This window comes from Serinus canaria, chromosome 2 (assembly GCF_022539315.1).
Source record: "Serinus canaria isolate serCan28SL12 chromosome 2, serCan2020, whole genome shotgun sequence".
NCBI classification, from domain to species: Eukaryota; Metazoa; Chordata; class Aves; order Passeriformes; family Fringillidae; genus Serinus; species Serinus canaria.
The window spans coordinates 19,381,529-19,397,330 of record NC_066315.1 but is presented as its reverse complement, the minus strand read 5'-3'; the positions used below and the strand labels follow the sequence as shown (position 1 = coordinate 19,397,330).

The following is a 15,802-nucleotide window of genomic DNA, read 5'->3' as shown; positions in this document are numbered from 1 at the left end:
CTACCACCGGATCCTTGAGAGCTTCAGAGTTTTTACATTATGTTGTCTTCTCAGCTGAAGCTGGAAGTTAAATTTCAATAAAGCAGCATATTTAAAGGGACAACATTTATCAAATTAAATGCAGTCTGCCTGTCTTCTGTTGCATCTGGCAATAACTCATGGCACTTGATAAGGAAGATCTGATGATGAGGATCCTTGGATGGGATGATTGATGGATTGATTGATCAGTTGATTGATTTTTCATTGATATTGTCACAAACAATATTCCAGTACTAGGGGAAGACAGCCAAAACAATCTGCTGAAATGTAATGACAATCTGGTTGGCTGATCCATAATAATTTTCCTTGTGGATGTCTTCTTTTCCTTTCTCAGGAAAGCAAGACATTTTCTGCAGCATACTATTTTGCAACAGCAGAGCTCATTCCTTGTTGCTTTTTCTCTGATTGAAGTTATTAGTTTTCTTTAATTACAACCTTACATAGAGAGAGCTTGAGAGATGGCAGGACTTCTTGTTCAGTAATGTCTGTGGTTTGGGTCTAGGTGAATCTATTATTTAAAAACAAAACATTCATGCAGTTGGATTCAACAACAACTCTTACTCCTAAATCTTGTTTGATAATATCCTCTGTCTCCTTAAAATTTTTATTACTTTTCAATATCTGTTAAAGAAAAATGTGACAGGAAAAGAATTCAATCTAAAAAGTCACATGTTTACTTATGTGATTGTATCATCATAGAATCATGGTGTCTTCATCGTGTCTTGGTTTGAAAAGACAGATGTCTGCTAAGGAAGGCAGGAGCCTCCCTTGAAATGGAAAATGTAAACACCCTCACTCCAAATTATTATCATTTTAAAATTAAGGTGCTCTCAGGAAAAGATATGAGAGTAGAAATAAAATAAACAATGCAGCAATACAAAACAACACTGACAGAGTCAGAATACGACCTGGCACCCTGTGGATCAGAGTGTCAGTAGCAGTCCCATTGAAATGGTGGCTGCAGTCCTCCTGGAATGATAATGTGGTTCTGTTGAAGCAGTGACCCTGTAGAAGGGTATAGTTCTCCTCTGAAGATCCAGTGGTGGTGTAGATGGGCCTGGTCTTCCTCTGGGAATCTGGTGGGAAAAGGCTGTCTGTGGTGTTCCGAATCTAAGATTATATCCAGGTAGGAATGCTTGGCTCCTCCCACTGGGCAGAGCATTTCACAATGGATGATGTAATTTTTATCAGTCATGCACTGGGACTCAGTGGCCCATTAACAGAAGATATTTCCCAGAGGGAGGATCCATCATGGAAGAGATAAAGAAAACTGCCCAATTAACACAAAATAACCACCCTACCTCTAAGATGGGAATAGAATACGCACCCCCACCCACATCTTGCAACCCAGGACACATTGAGAGGAAACTTTATTGTTTCATGTTAGTTTTGGTACTATTTTCATGCCTATCTTTGGCCAGAATCCCAGTTAATAATTTGAACAAATGTCAGAGGCATAATGTAGTTGTTACTTTTAAATATCACATATAGTTACTTTAAGTTATCTTGAAATATCACATCACACATTGGAAGCCTTAATCTGTTAAGCAATAGTAGTTAGTGATTAAATGAGTACGTGGCATTTAGACTGTATTTGAGATTATCTGTATATCTAATGTATGGAATGAATGTTAAGTCTTTGAATTTGACAAACACTGAACACCAAGTATTTAAAGAAGGCTTAATCCTCAGTTTTGCTGAGCTTTTATGAGTAGTGCATGTATTCAGACTTCCTGAAAAATTCAGTTGTATTTGGAGAAGTATGGGAATATATTGAAAGTGTCATCTCTTGTGACAGTGTCATCACTTAGCTTGTGAAAGCTAAGAAATTAATTTCTACAATCAACAATAAAATAGCAACTCAGCATCAAGTATTGCCTGAGGTTAAAAATACCTAATTTCCCCAAAAGAAAAGTGTTATGAGAGATGTTGTAATAAATATTCCCTTTATAGTCACAAAGGTTGCCAACAGTAATCCTCATAGCTGGTGCAAAGAATATCTGGGAAAATCCATTGCTTTAATGCTGTACTGTTCCATAGAGAAAAGCTGCTATGTACTTCATACACAAAAAGAATTTGGACAGAATTGCACATTTAGAGATCCAGTGGGAGATAATGCTCATATCCCCCAAATAAGAAAACAAAAAAGAAAAAGAAAAGCATTTTTTTCTGAAAAAGGAAAAATAAAAGCTTTCTTGAAGCAGTAAAAGGTATATTCTCTGCTTTCTCTGCTTTCCTTTCAGTAAGATGCTTCTATGTCACTAATAGATACTGAAAAGTTTGTTCCTCATTCATAATTGTATCTTTATATAATTGTAATCATCAGTAAAACTCTAAATCTCTCTCATGTAACTATTAAAATTATTTTCTTCATTGAGTAGTTTACATGCAAATTCAGTAAAATTTCTTAAATTTTTTCCCTCTTCTTATATAGTACCTACCTGTAGGGAATGGAATGTTTCATGAAGCAGATACAATCAGACAAAGAATATTAACAAGTCTGACAAAATGAAAAGTTATTGGTATCTAATGATACCAATGAAATCATATTTATTAAAGATTTCAAGAATTTCATTTCCATGGTAATGCAAATTAGGAACTCTGAAAGCAGCGACTTGGAACAGAAGCTTGGATCCTAACCTTGTTTGGAGCTCCCAAACTGCTCATGTCAGCTTTAGTAGTTAGCTCTGTGTGCCTTTTTGTTTCAGCCTGTAAATTTACAGATGGGATTAAGAAAAATTAGGATGTGAGAGAGAAATAATTAATAATATATTAATAAAATACATCCTCATGAAAGCTATGAAGAGGAATTCTGCCTTCCTTCAATCATTCAAGTAGAAGCCAATTTGTTTTCTTCCAGAATAGATAAATAATCTGAGTTTATTTATTTTGCATTAAAATGCTGAGAGTTTTTATAAACAAAATTTGTTAGACATAAACAATTCCTCACACAGTGCCAAAATCCTGAGCTGAAGGCTATAATTTAAGTGTTTGATTTGCAAGCTGTATGGTGAATCTGCTTTAGGCATGGGTCAAGATACCATTTAAAACATTCTTAGAGAGCTACCAACTAGTCTCAGTGCTAGAGCCTTCTAGTTGTGGAAGTGGGGACTTAGGTACTAGAAATTAACTGGGGTAGCTTTATTAGCTATTAAAAAAATTGAAATGCAAAAAAACTGCACAATTTTAACCATAGTTTAAATATTGCATGTTTATCTGAAACAAACTCTATTTATTTGTTATTTGTCTCTGAATCTCTTTCTTTGCGATTTTGTATGCCTTAAATGTGGCCAATATTTACTAAGGAAATTTTTTCAGAGTGATAAATTGGACTGGGAATATATATATATATTTTTTTTTTCAAAACCTTTTCATTTACAGTACCTCTATTGTGTATATGACAGCAATAACTGTTTCTGTTGACCATTAAAGGAGGAAAGAATTTGGAAAGGTGGCTGGTTTTTGTCATCTTCCTGACAGTGTAGTTTTAATTATGTTTACTTGTGTGACTAACCTAGAGCTGGTAAATCTGTTAGAAGTTGCTTCAGAATTGTTACTGAGATTTACTGGACATATAAAGTACATCCTGGCACACAAGATACGGCAGAAGACACAGAAATTGTCAAGGAGAAAATAACCTGATTATATCTGCAACAGCTAAAGTAAGATGTATCAGTAATGATGTTAATGTAGGGTCAAAGCCAGCTGAAATGGGATTTATGGTCTATATGTTTAATCTAGGACATGAATGATGGCATTAGAATATAAGTCCTTGCCACGTGTGTCTCCAGCTCAGGATCATGTCAGTAGGAATGGGTTGTGTATGATCTGGGGTTGTGGGGAGGGGATGTCTGGTCTGCATGGCAGCACAGCCTGATTTGAGAATACTCCCCTGTGGCTGACTGGATACAGGAGGTACAGCAGGAGGGGAACATCATCACCAGGGTCATTCCAAATTCTAAGTCCTCCTCTTTGATTTTCTTTGGTACTTTTTTATTTTCTGAGTTTCTTTTAATTTTCAAACTCTATAATTGAGTTTGGGGGTTTTTTACTTTTTCTTAGAAGGGGAGGAAGTGAGGAAGGAACTAAGACATAGTAGCATGTACTACTTTTATGGAATTACTTGTAGCTATTCAGTAGAAAGCTGGCAATGCTGTTGATTTGAATATTTTGTGGTTGCAAAACCTTGGTTTGAGTAAAGGAAGACTGGGAATCTGAGCTGAGTTTCATTTCTTGCCTCAGACCACACACTTTTTTTCTTTTTTTTTTTTTTTTTTTTTCTGTCTTAGGAAGGTAGAGACCTTCCCAGTAATTAACCTTAACAAAAATTTGCTGTGATGGGTGCATGACAGCAACTACTGTATTTTTTAAAACCACAAGAATTAGAGATTTTTTTTCCCACAAATATGTATGTATTTGTCTGTCTTGGAGGGGCAAATTACAGTAAACCAGGCTTTTGTAGATTTAGAATAACATAGCATTGTTAGCCTTCAGCTATTAGGAATGTTTTGGATGTTCTTAAATAGGATACTCTAGTGACTTGTGCTCAGAAATGTTAAAAACTACAATTTTTTTGAGGTGTTATCCATGAATAGTTCTCACGGCTTCATTAGAGTGTGGCCACTGTTACAGGAATTGTCCCTTTTGCCTCAAAAGACATCAAACATTTTGCTATAGATTTCACTGATGTGGTTATTACACAACGTGTATGATTGGTACTTGGGATAGGGAACATTATAATCATAATAAAAGATGATTGCATGAGGTAACTGCCTTGTCAGCTGCTAGTGGTTGGGAGCAGAGCTGTCTCTCCAACATATTTACAATTCTTACTCTTTTTTCCTTCATTGTTGAGGTTCTTCAAGGAGCAACAGGACTCAGTATTTCCAGAGTAAGTTTTATATGAAACTAAGGCACGTCTTCCATTATAATCTGGGTTTTTTTCTGTGTTTTTCCCCTATTTCAGGAGGATACAGATCATAATTATTATACATCAAGGACATATGGCCCCTATGATTCTACCAGCCGGGATTTGTGGGTCAATATAGACCAAATGGAGAAGGACAAAGTAAAGATTCATGGGATCCTTTCCAATACCCATCGTCAAGCAGCAGTAAGTTATCATTTTCTTCTTTGACTAACATGTATATTTTCCCCCAGATATCCCTCCTGCAGTATTACTAGGCACCATGACTGTTGTTCATAGAGATATGTCTTTGAATTCTAGTTAAGCTGTGGAAGTCTTTACACTATTGTTACCAAAAGATTCCTTGAACTTTTTGAACCTTCTGTATCAGTCCTTCAGAGATGCCTTTAAACATGCATTTAAAATTTTCCTCTGTCCCTAAGAATTACAAACTATCAAATGGCAAACCACTTGTGTTGCTGAAATCAGAGGGAATTTTACTGTTGGGTTGAATAGTAAAAGAGCTGTGTTGAGGATGAAGTTGATGAAGTTTTAAGTCTCTCATGGAATGTATGTGGTATGTTGGCACTTCTATTTTATATGAGGTTTCATTCTTATATTTCCTTTTGGGACAACTGATAAAGCTCATGAGAATGTCATATAGTAACAAATTATTTTTTAAGGTTATAAGCAAATAAAACAATTGGAGTGTAAATAACAATCATATTTAACTTATTGCAGTCATGCTGGTGGTAAGGTGGGTATGAAAATAATGGGCCTACATGCCTAGAAATGGAATCAAATACTGTGTGATTTAGAGATTGTATTCTTGGTTCTCACCTGTGGCTAGAAGCTGTATACATAGAAGAGCCAATATTAGAATTAATTGAATACATAAAATTACAGCTCAGAACTATGGTTGAAGAGACTCTTGTTCCATCCATTCAGCAGCTTAGCTCAAAAAAAACAGTCCTTGGGTTTTACCAGTTTAAAACAAAATCTAGTGAATGCCTTACTTTAAACTTGTACAGTTTCTAAAGATGCAGATGTGTTTAACAGTTTTAAAGCTGAGAGAGAGCACAGGTTTAATTCATATTTTGCTTAGTCAATCTGTTTTCTCCCTGGCACAAGCCAGGTGACTGCTCAGAGGGAGCAGAAAGAAATACTGTGGTATTTAAGTCAGAATATAGAAAGCAGAGTGAGGTGATAAATCCAGCACATGTAACTGACAGAGAGTCCAATTCAAAAAATATATCCTTCATAGTTAAAAGAGTGTAGGCAGTCAGGGATAATGCAAATGAAGAGGGTTCAGACAGTTATAAATCTTTGGGGTAGACTTAATAAAACAGTGTATCAGCTATTTTCTTCAGACAATTTGATTCTGATGAGAAAAAAGGAACCTCTAGGGTATCTAAAACTGAGGATCTCTGTTGTCTGTCTTGTCTACTTTATGTGGTATCCTGGTGCTCTATGTTGAGGGAAAGCATGGAAATATGCTGAAAGAAAAGCTAATAAATAAATTAAAAATTTTAACCCATGTTTAATGGTTAGTAAAGATGACACCCTTCCATGTCTTCGTTGCACCTTTGTTTCCAGTTGGATCCCTGAGATTATGCAGCTAAAATGTCCATACCAAGAGGAACATTTTGATGAAGTTATTGAAGTAGAGGCTAAACAAGGCTATATTTTTGGTCTGGTGTGGGATCACTGTAGAGGACCATTCAGCATGGCAAATGGAATCTTGAGGGCTGCAACTGTTTCGCCCAAAGCAAGTGGTTTAAGACCTTTTTTCTGAATGTCAGGTGCCCTCTCTGCCTTTCTTCCAGCTCCTGCAGACAGAACTCTGGTCCCTGGTTAGCACACTGATATCCATCTCTTTTCATGCTTACCCAAATATCTTGGACTATGAACTTGACTGGCTGCAGCCATATCTACATAGTTTTAAAGACCCCTATTTCAGATCTGTTTTATGTCCCCCCATAAGGATTAAAAAGTACCAGAGAGTCATCCTGTAAGGTTTTATTCCTTATTTATGCATCTATAATTGAATTTTGTACGTGTGTGTCCAAGTAAACAACATCCACATGTGCTACACAACAAAGGTGTTTAACGAAGAGATGTGATTTTTATAGCTGTACAACTGCAGAGTCATATATCTTGAGATCATACATACCTCAGCAGCAATCTCTTACCCTCTCTCCCATAAACTTTGCCATTACTCTTTTTAAAATGCCATTTTGCACATCTTGCGCTCAATGATTTACATCATATTTTCTAATTATTCTACAATTTGACAATAGAACCAGAAGTTAAATTATCACGTGCTAAATATTAAGGAAATAATTTACAATGTCAGAGATTCATTGAATGCCGACAATTTTACACTCAATTTGTGTGTTTCCCCTCATTTGGAAGTAAATAATCTGAGAGTTCCCAGAAGCTGTCAGCTTGTTTTGCTTCTACAAAAAAAGTCATAAGGACCAGAGAGAATCCTGGAGAGGATCCATTTGATGGTTTGATTTTATAAACAGCATAGTAATTTTTTTTGGAAGTAGCAAACATATATTAATGGAACAATTAAAATGTCTAACACTACAGGATTTACAACACTAGGAGTAAAGATTTTTTTTTTCAATATATTGCCACCATCTTCTTTACCATGAAGAGGTAAAGAAGAGGTGGCTTTGATATTCAGTGAGTTTAAATTAGATATCTAAGAGTTGATTACTCCAACACTGGACTAGAATACAGATATGTCATACTTGGGAACGCAACCCCCTTTTCTGCCAGTCCATTCTATCCTTCATGCACAGAGAGAACATTTCTATTTCAGTGAATTAAAAATTCTGATTTTTTTTTTTTAAAAATGAGGTATGCTTTCTAGCATCAAAATAAAAGCAAAATTTTAGTTACTGTTAGAATTGTGTTCAAAATAATACTTAAATCATGTTAGTTATTACAGTATTATGCTAAAAAATTGCCTATGTTAAACATTTTTACATTGTCAGAATTTAAGGTATCACATTTTGACTTAAGTCAGTGAGAGATCTTTATCAGGCTTGAGTGGAAATGGGATCAAGTTTTTGTGGCAGACATCTTTATACTGATGTTTATATTATAGCCATTTAGAAGACAGATTGGGGGCACGCATTTTCATTTGAAGTAGTTCAATGGTTACTATGATTCAAAGTGAATAGGTAAAATGGAGGATGGAATATAAAGGAAAGAAAGAAAGTTTGGTCAGAATACTGGTAGTTTCAACAGAGTTCCTCAAATTATGTTTGGTAGAGCAAGGACATAATTTAAATGGAGCGCATTCATAGATGTAGCATACACTTCAGCAGTGAAAGCTGTAGAGCATGGTAAAAGAATATTTGTGTGAGGTAATTCATGTCTTTTGCATATGCCATTTTTGATTAGAAATGTTCAGTTGTACATCCATATTTATGTATATACAGAAAAGGTCATTAGAATCTACTCAGTCCAATTAACACATTGCAAATGGATTTTGCATTCTAATTAAAAACAAACAAAAATGTGCTAATAAATCCTGTCATAATTCTGTCTCCCATTTAAATGGAAAGCAAATCTTTCCATCCCTTTCCAAACACTTAAAGTTACTGTAAGTCTTCAACTGCTAATTTCATGGTAAATAATTCTTTAAACATTTCTGGTTGATGTAAATATAATTCTTCCTGAGAGAAGAAGTACTCAGATGCAATCTGAAAACAATAAATACAGGACAGAAATAATGGGAGGGAAAACAAAGACTTGAGTACTTTTCTTCTTCCTTCGCCCTCCACTTTTTTAAAATGTGTGGGCTGTTGCCCTTTCTTAAGTGGAGTCATCAAAATGTTACAGTTGAGGGATAGTTCACCAACAACTCATCTTCACACCAGTTTTTACTGTAGTAAATCCTCCAAAAGAAGGAATAATGGGCTCCATGCTTATTTCATATTTACCATTTGGACCATTGTGGAAGAGATGTGTTTTTTATAGGATATTATATTTAAACAGCGAAAAGACTGAATGCTGAGATTTCAGCACTACTTTCTGCCATAACCACTAATTTATTCAGAATTTAACTAGGTGGCACACAAGGTGATAATTATGAGTGGCCACAATAATCATTGAGCTTTGGGAATGGAATAGATGGGAAAAGATAAAGCCATAGGCAGAGAGTCAAAGTGAGTTTGACTTTGAATGTTGCTTTATGGTGAGCTTAGTTGAGGAGAAGAGTTCATTCCTCCATTACAATTCTGTGCTATGAATATTTGCTGATAGAGGATAGTCACCTGTAGGTAGATGAAGAAAAAAAGAAGGTTCTTTTTAAAATTTTATTTATTTACTTTATTTTTCAATAAGTAGCTTAAGTAGAATTTGTTATTGCTTCTGTTGAATATTTCTATGTACATCATTCCATCTACTAGCTGACAGTAGAGAGAATTTTAGGGAATGGTGTCATATGGGTTTGATGGAGGAATTGCCTTCCAGTGATCAGCCTTATCAGACCAGCTCCCAGGCAGCAGCAGGATGTCAGGGACAACACTTGAATCTGAAGGCTCGTGTGGCAGAGCAGCCAAAAGCCAGAGGCCAAACAAGCAGGTGTCCTGTAAAACATAGGTCTTGCTTTTGATATTGATGGGTCCTTTTATGAAAGAGTTTAAAGCAACAGTTTTTTTTAAGGAGAAACTCTACAAATCTTTTATTAATTTTATTCTTGTGATTGAGTTGCAATGTCTGTTCATTTATTTTCTTTTATGAAGTTTTCTGTTATAATGATTCACTTCTATAAGTTTTTAAGTGCTCCTCAGAATTCTTTTCCTGTTAGCTACTGGCAATTCTAAATTAAGAATAACAAGTCTCCGGTGAGAAAAAAAAGGCAATGAAAGAGATATTTGAAGTGGATGACTGTTTGTCTTTTTTTCTTGTAATGTTCTGCTCAATATTGATTTTATTTTCTGCTGTTATTCCTTTCAGAGAGTGAATCTGTCCTTTGATTTTCCATTTTACGGACATTTTCTACGTGAAATTACTGTGGCAACAGGGGGTAAGTGGCTTTCTAACCTTTTACTTTGAGTAAGATGAGAAGAGTTTCTTGCAGCTATTTAAAATATTTTTTCCCCTGCTTGCATATGTCAAGAAATAAACTGCAGCTTTTATTTAGGAAGTTTTCCTATCTGCAAAAAGAAAATCACAAAATATCAATATGATGAAAAACCTCCAGCATTTAAGTTGAACTGTTATAAACCCATCTCATCATAAGACTTTACAGCATTAATCCTTTTCTGCTTAGATATTTCCCCCAGAACTCGGGTGTATGTGTGTTTAGCAGTTGCACTGGAGGTGAGAGTGGTGGAGCCAGAACCAGGAGGGAGACAGGGTTTGCCTGCACAAGGGGAGAGGATTTCCTGCCCAAAGATGAGCAGTGCTGCTAGAAGTGTGGCATGGGTCACCTGTAAGGCAAACCCATGGCAGTGCATTGTCAGGGTGTGGTACAGCCTCAGAAAATGTACCATGGCCTTCCTCTTTTCTTTCCATGAGAGGAGTGGGGGGAGAAGGAAGGTAGGGCCAGCTCAAGTTCCCAGTCTGGCAGCTCTGGGCAGTACTGATGTTTCATGGCTGGGGCTCTCCCTCTCACTGCTGCTGGCTGCTGCTTGCACCAATCTCCTGTGCTGGGAACAGCCATCAGCTCCTTCTGTTCACTTCCCAACTCCAACTCCTTGAAAGACAATTTGATTTTAATGACACCAGGAAAATGAGATAATGTGGAAGTCAACAAATGAGAAAAAGAAGGAGGAGTAATAGTAAAAAAATGATAACAGGGAGGCAAAAGGCAGCATCATGGAGAGCAGATCCAGAGGATCCTCTGGTCCTTGGACACGTCCAGCAAGTTCATGGCCCCTGGCTTGTGCTGCTCAGCCTAGAGAAGTGGCAGGACAAGCAAGCAGAAATAGGAGCCACCATCATCAGGAACAATTCTACCCTGTCCCTGATCAAAGTTTCTTCTTCTCTTGCTATGGGGTCCAGATGGACATGATCAGGGAATATCCATGTCTCACTGGATATCCTAAACAGGGAGGTTATACCTAAAAGATTGGGGTAGAATTGCAGACAAGTGTCCCAACAAGAGTGTGAACTGTAACAGAGATTCCTGTCGTGCTCCCCATCAGGATTTCCATTTTGCTACCAAAGCAGAACACAAGTTTTGGACAAAGGTGAATGAAGGCTGATATTAAAGTGATTTGCAGTAGAATGATAAAAAAGGATGCAGAATTATGAAGTGACTTCAGTATCAGTTTTCTCTTCTTGATCAGCAATAACATTTTGATGCTGATTTGGATAAGATGAGCCAAGAGCCACTGATTTTGAGATTTGTCTGATTTCCATTCTGCTATGCTGTTAGTTTCATTTTGGTGCTTGATCATCAATGCCTAGTTTTGTATTCTTTATTAGAGGAGTTGCTTTTGACAGGTTGCTAAAATTGAGCACGTGATTTGTGTAGCATAAAAGGATGGGATAGATCCTGCAAAGCTAAAACAGCAGTGGTGGGGAAAGGGTTCATCCTCTAAATGTCCCCTTATTCTTAGTGCTGTGCTTGCTTCCCTAAAATTTCACAAAGTTCACTCTCTACAGGTAATTTTTTTTTTTTGTGTGGTCATTCTGCTGAGCCTTCTCATTTAATGGAATTTAAAATATCTGAATTTTTACTACTTTTTCTACTTTCACTAATATACTGCTCTGACCAGTTTCTCCATCAGAGCCAAAAGACTTGGAAGGAAAGTTAATCTCATGAGGTGAACTGTGTAGTAACAATTTGTGAGGTATATTTTTTTTCCTTTTGATACAGAGTAAATGAGGAATTTAGGTGGTTTTGTCTTTGGTTTTCTTTTAAAAAAAAGAAGTCAGAATATAGAACTGACTACAACTCTGCAGGATTCTTTTATTGCTATTAATGGAACACTGGCTGATAATTATGCTTTTCTTTTTGCTCAATTTGGACTAAATAAAATATTATTGCTGTAAAGAGATCTATGGATTATTGTCAAGCTAAATATCACCTTAAAATCAGTTCTTTCAATGTACACTGTTGACATTAGCGCAGAGGTATTTCTATCTTTCATTGACATTTCCATGATTTTTCCACCTCAAAATTAAGCATGAAAAAGATCTAGTTAATAATAGATTTTAAAATGTTATCTTGATAAAGCTCACTAACTGTAAGTCATTCTGTCAGTCCAAGATGCAAACTTTACTTCAACTATAGGGCTCCTAAACTCATCTGGCAGGAAAAGAAAGGTTTATTTCTCTACTAAGTCTCTAAAAGTGTTTTAATTCAGATATATTTTTGAATTTTGTTTCTAGGCTAAGCATCACACTTCACCACCAATGATTTATGATAACAGAAGATGAATACAGGTTCCATGTTCTTCATATACTCTATGGTCTGCTATTTCTTAGTAACCAAGATTTTACAATGGCATTACTATTATTAGAGACCTGGAATACCTCCAGAGGTTATTCTGACATCAAAAGAATGACAAAAGTAATGTGTACAGAACTCCCACATGACAGATGTCCACTTCCTGGAGAACGGGATATTATTAATTATGCTAATGACAACACTAAAAACTGTTTTTTACATACAGATCATAAATTAAATAGCCATCTTAAAAGGGAAATTGAGGACAATGGCACAATAAATCCCTGTCACAATAAAAACATCAACCCCAATGGTTTATGCCCTTGTTGTTCATGGAGTGTGCACTGTGGCATAGTAGGGCTCCAAATTACTTAGGATGATTTTGGAATCACTGTGGTTTAAAACTCAACTTTTTTTTCTCTTTAGATGATATTTATTTCCTCTTCTGAATAGTTTTGATGACCTGATTGTGTTCAACTAAGAAAAGAAAGAATGGGTCGTGAAAATAAATAGCTTGAGGGTTTTATTCACTGTTGTCTAAGCTTGTATTTGAAAAGGTTATATATATTATATAAATGATATATTAGAATTGAAATTATTAAAAAAAAATAGTAATTGGTTCTTTGCTATGCAGACATGTCTCTGCTCACATTCCTACACATAGTTCTCAAACAAGCTGAAATTTGGGTTTTGTGAAGCTTTCTAAAGTTTGTGGGCTACAGGCCAAAAATGTGGTAATTTTGTAAAAAGAAAAAACCTGTGAGAGATAGTGAGTCATGTTGTGGATGCCAGGAGCTGAGTATATGGAGTCTTCTTGTTGCCAGTCATTGACACCTCTCACAGAGCTCAGTGGAGCTGGGAAAGCCCTCTCTTGTGATACATCTCTCCATGCAGTACCATAGCCCTTCTCAAGGGTGTCCTTGAAGCTCTGTGCCCCACATCCCATTCAACATGCTGCAAACTTCATTGCTGGCTGTATTCATTTCCCATGCTCATTGTAGTAAGCCCCTCTTGTTTATTCTCTGTGGGGGGTTTTTTGTTTGTTTTGTCTATCAGTCTCTAATTTTTAGTGCAATTTTATATCAGATAAGTTAGATGGGGTTTTTTATGGCATTTTTCATTGACATTAAGTTTCTCTGTAGTATTGCAGGGAGAAAGAAAGGCCTTGCTGTGCAAGCACTGCCCAGCATTAAGGAAACATAACAATAACAGTAGAAATTGAAGTGACTAGGTGGTTACATTTTTAGATTTATAATGCTGAATATTGGGACATTTTGCCAGCTAGCATGAAAAAGGCTCAAGAAATGTCCACTTACCCTCTGTAATAGCAAATTGCTGAAGTTGAAGCAAGCAGCTGAATTTTTAAATATTGTATTAAATTCTGGTGAGATAATATTTGGTGAATCATCTTTCACTAGAGGAATATTCCAGATGGAGGAATTGTCTGAAATAATTCTGAGGATGCTGCCTGAGCATTTCTACCACTGTCAATCGAAGGAGTACCAAACAAAGAGATAAAAAGCCATCCTAGCAGTAAATTCCAATGTAATCAAATTACAGTTGATAATTTCCTAAAACAGAAATCAAGAACTCTTTGTATGATTATTACTTCCTAAGGCCAGATCTCATGCTTAAAAATACTTGTACTTATGGAAGAAAGAGATCTTTGTGCATCCAAGATTCACACAGCTTTTCATCAAAACTACAGCAGTCCTGAGCTCTATTGACACGAGATAAGAACACAAGCATAGAAAATACTGAACTAATATTTCTGCTGAAACCTGATGTTATTGGATCTTGCATTGAGGAGCAGCTGTGAGGTACCTGAGCATGTTTCCTAAACTCTGACTAGTCAGGACAACTGATTCAAAGTAATCTTTCATTCTCATGAGGATTCACCCTTATTTCAGTATCAAACTCTTTTTAAGTGTACATATGGCTTGTGGGAAAGTAGCAAAGGCAAAATATCTCTGGTGAGCAAGCTAGTTGGTTAGCTACTTAAAAGCTGAAGTTCTATACAGAGATATCATTTAAAGTTTTCTTCTGGACATTGAATGTATATATATTGTTATGGAATTCTGTTCAGTTTTACTGTTTTCAATGTAGCAAGGGGGGAAATGAAAAATAAGTACCAAAGTGTGGAAAATTCTAATGCAATTTGCATCAAATTTTGCAGTACTTTCAAGGAAAAAGGATCAATGATAGAGAGAGTATTCCTTCCCCATGCTGTGGGGAAGGAATAAAGCCTGCTGTTGCACTGTCTCAGCCCTATCTTTCTGTGTTGCAATACCTCTGAGCAGGAGGGAAATTTGTCCACCTAGCTGGTGGTGCTACAGAAAGAGAAGGGACCACGGAGTCAGGACTTGAGCTTGCTAAGGGTGAGGATGGCTGTGCATTTGCAGCCTGCAGAAAGTCTATGCTAATGAATTATTTTCCCTGTATCTCATGCATTTATTTCCTTAAATTTCCAAATCAGTGGGTAGGTAGAGTGAAATATACCTGTCTCTTTGAATTATCAGTGCCCTGAGTGGAAATTTTTTTTGGAGTCTGTCAGAAATTTCAGCAAGGTTTTTCTGGCTGTTCCTGCTTCTCTGAACGTTTCAGCACAGGAGCCAGCAGAAGATGTGTTTGTCACTTAATGAAGAGCTCTTTGACAACACAAATTGCCCTATGGGCAACATCTGTTGAATGGCAAAGGTGATACAAAGCAGAGTGAAACACAGTGTTTCTAGCCAAAATCAGTGCCTCAGATTAGCTTGTGAAATCCCTCTGTTACAGGGGATTTCACTTGTCATCACCAGTGGGCAGGTCACTCCGAAGGGACTGTGGAAGGCTGGCTGTTAACTAGCTCACACAATTGCCTTCCTTAACCTCACCTTTTTCTGATGTCTTATATTGCCATCCAGTTGTACCAAAATTTTTCTCCCTGTAAAGCTTCCTTTGTCTGTCATTCCTGTGTTAGGAGTCCTGGGAATACCCCTCCTTTCTTTGTAAGGGACTAACCCCTCCCTGGAAACTCTGCTTTGCCTACCTTTTCTTGGTGAACCCTTACAACCCTTTCCATTCCCACACTTATGCTTTATCTTTACAAATTGGATCAGAAGCACATAGGGCAAAGACAATTATAAGCTTCAGGGGGAAAAAAAGCATTCCACATGCCTTGACATTTCTCTGATCATCATATATTAAGGCATTTGCCAGCTTTGTGATGATTATGGACAGTAGTGGTACTAAAGTGGTAAAGACTTAAAATGACCATATTTGTGGTTTTTTACGACTGTTTCATAGAATAACAGATAACTAGCCAAAGCATTTTTCCATATGTAATGCCAAATAAGCATGAAATAAAATTAAATAACTTTGCAGAAAATAATAATAAATTAAATTACTTAATGTTAAGGCAAAGAGCCTTCAGGGTAGCCAAAAACCATTCC

At 36.5% G+C, this 15,802-nt stretch overlaps 1 protein-coding gene across 1 annotated transcript in view; it reads left to right on the top strand.

The window, feature by feature from the left end:
* Positions 1 to 15,802, top strand: part of PLXDC2 (plexin domain containing 2) — a 254,956-nt gene that overhangs the window by 129,932 nt on the left and 109,222 nt on the right. The window contains 2 exon segments of the mRNA XM_009085899.4: positions 5,006 to 5,152; positions 9,926 to 9,995. Of these exon segments, the coding sequence (XP_009084147.1) occupies positions 5,006 to 5,152; positions 9,926 to 9,995 (217 nt within the window).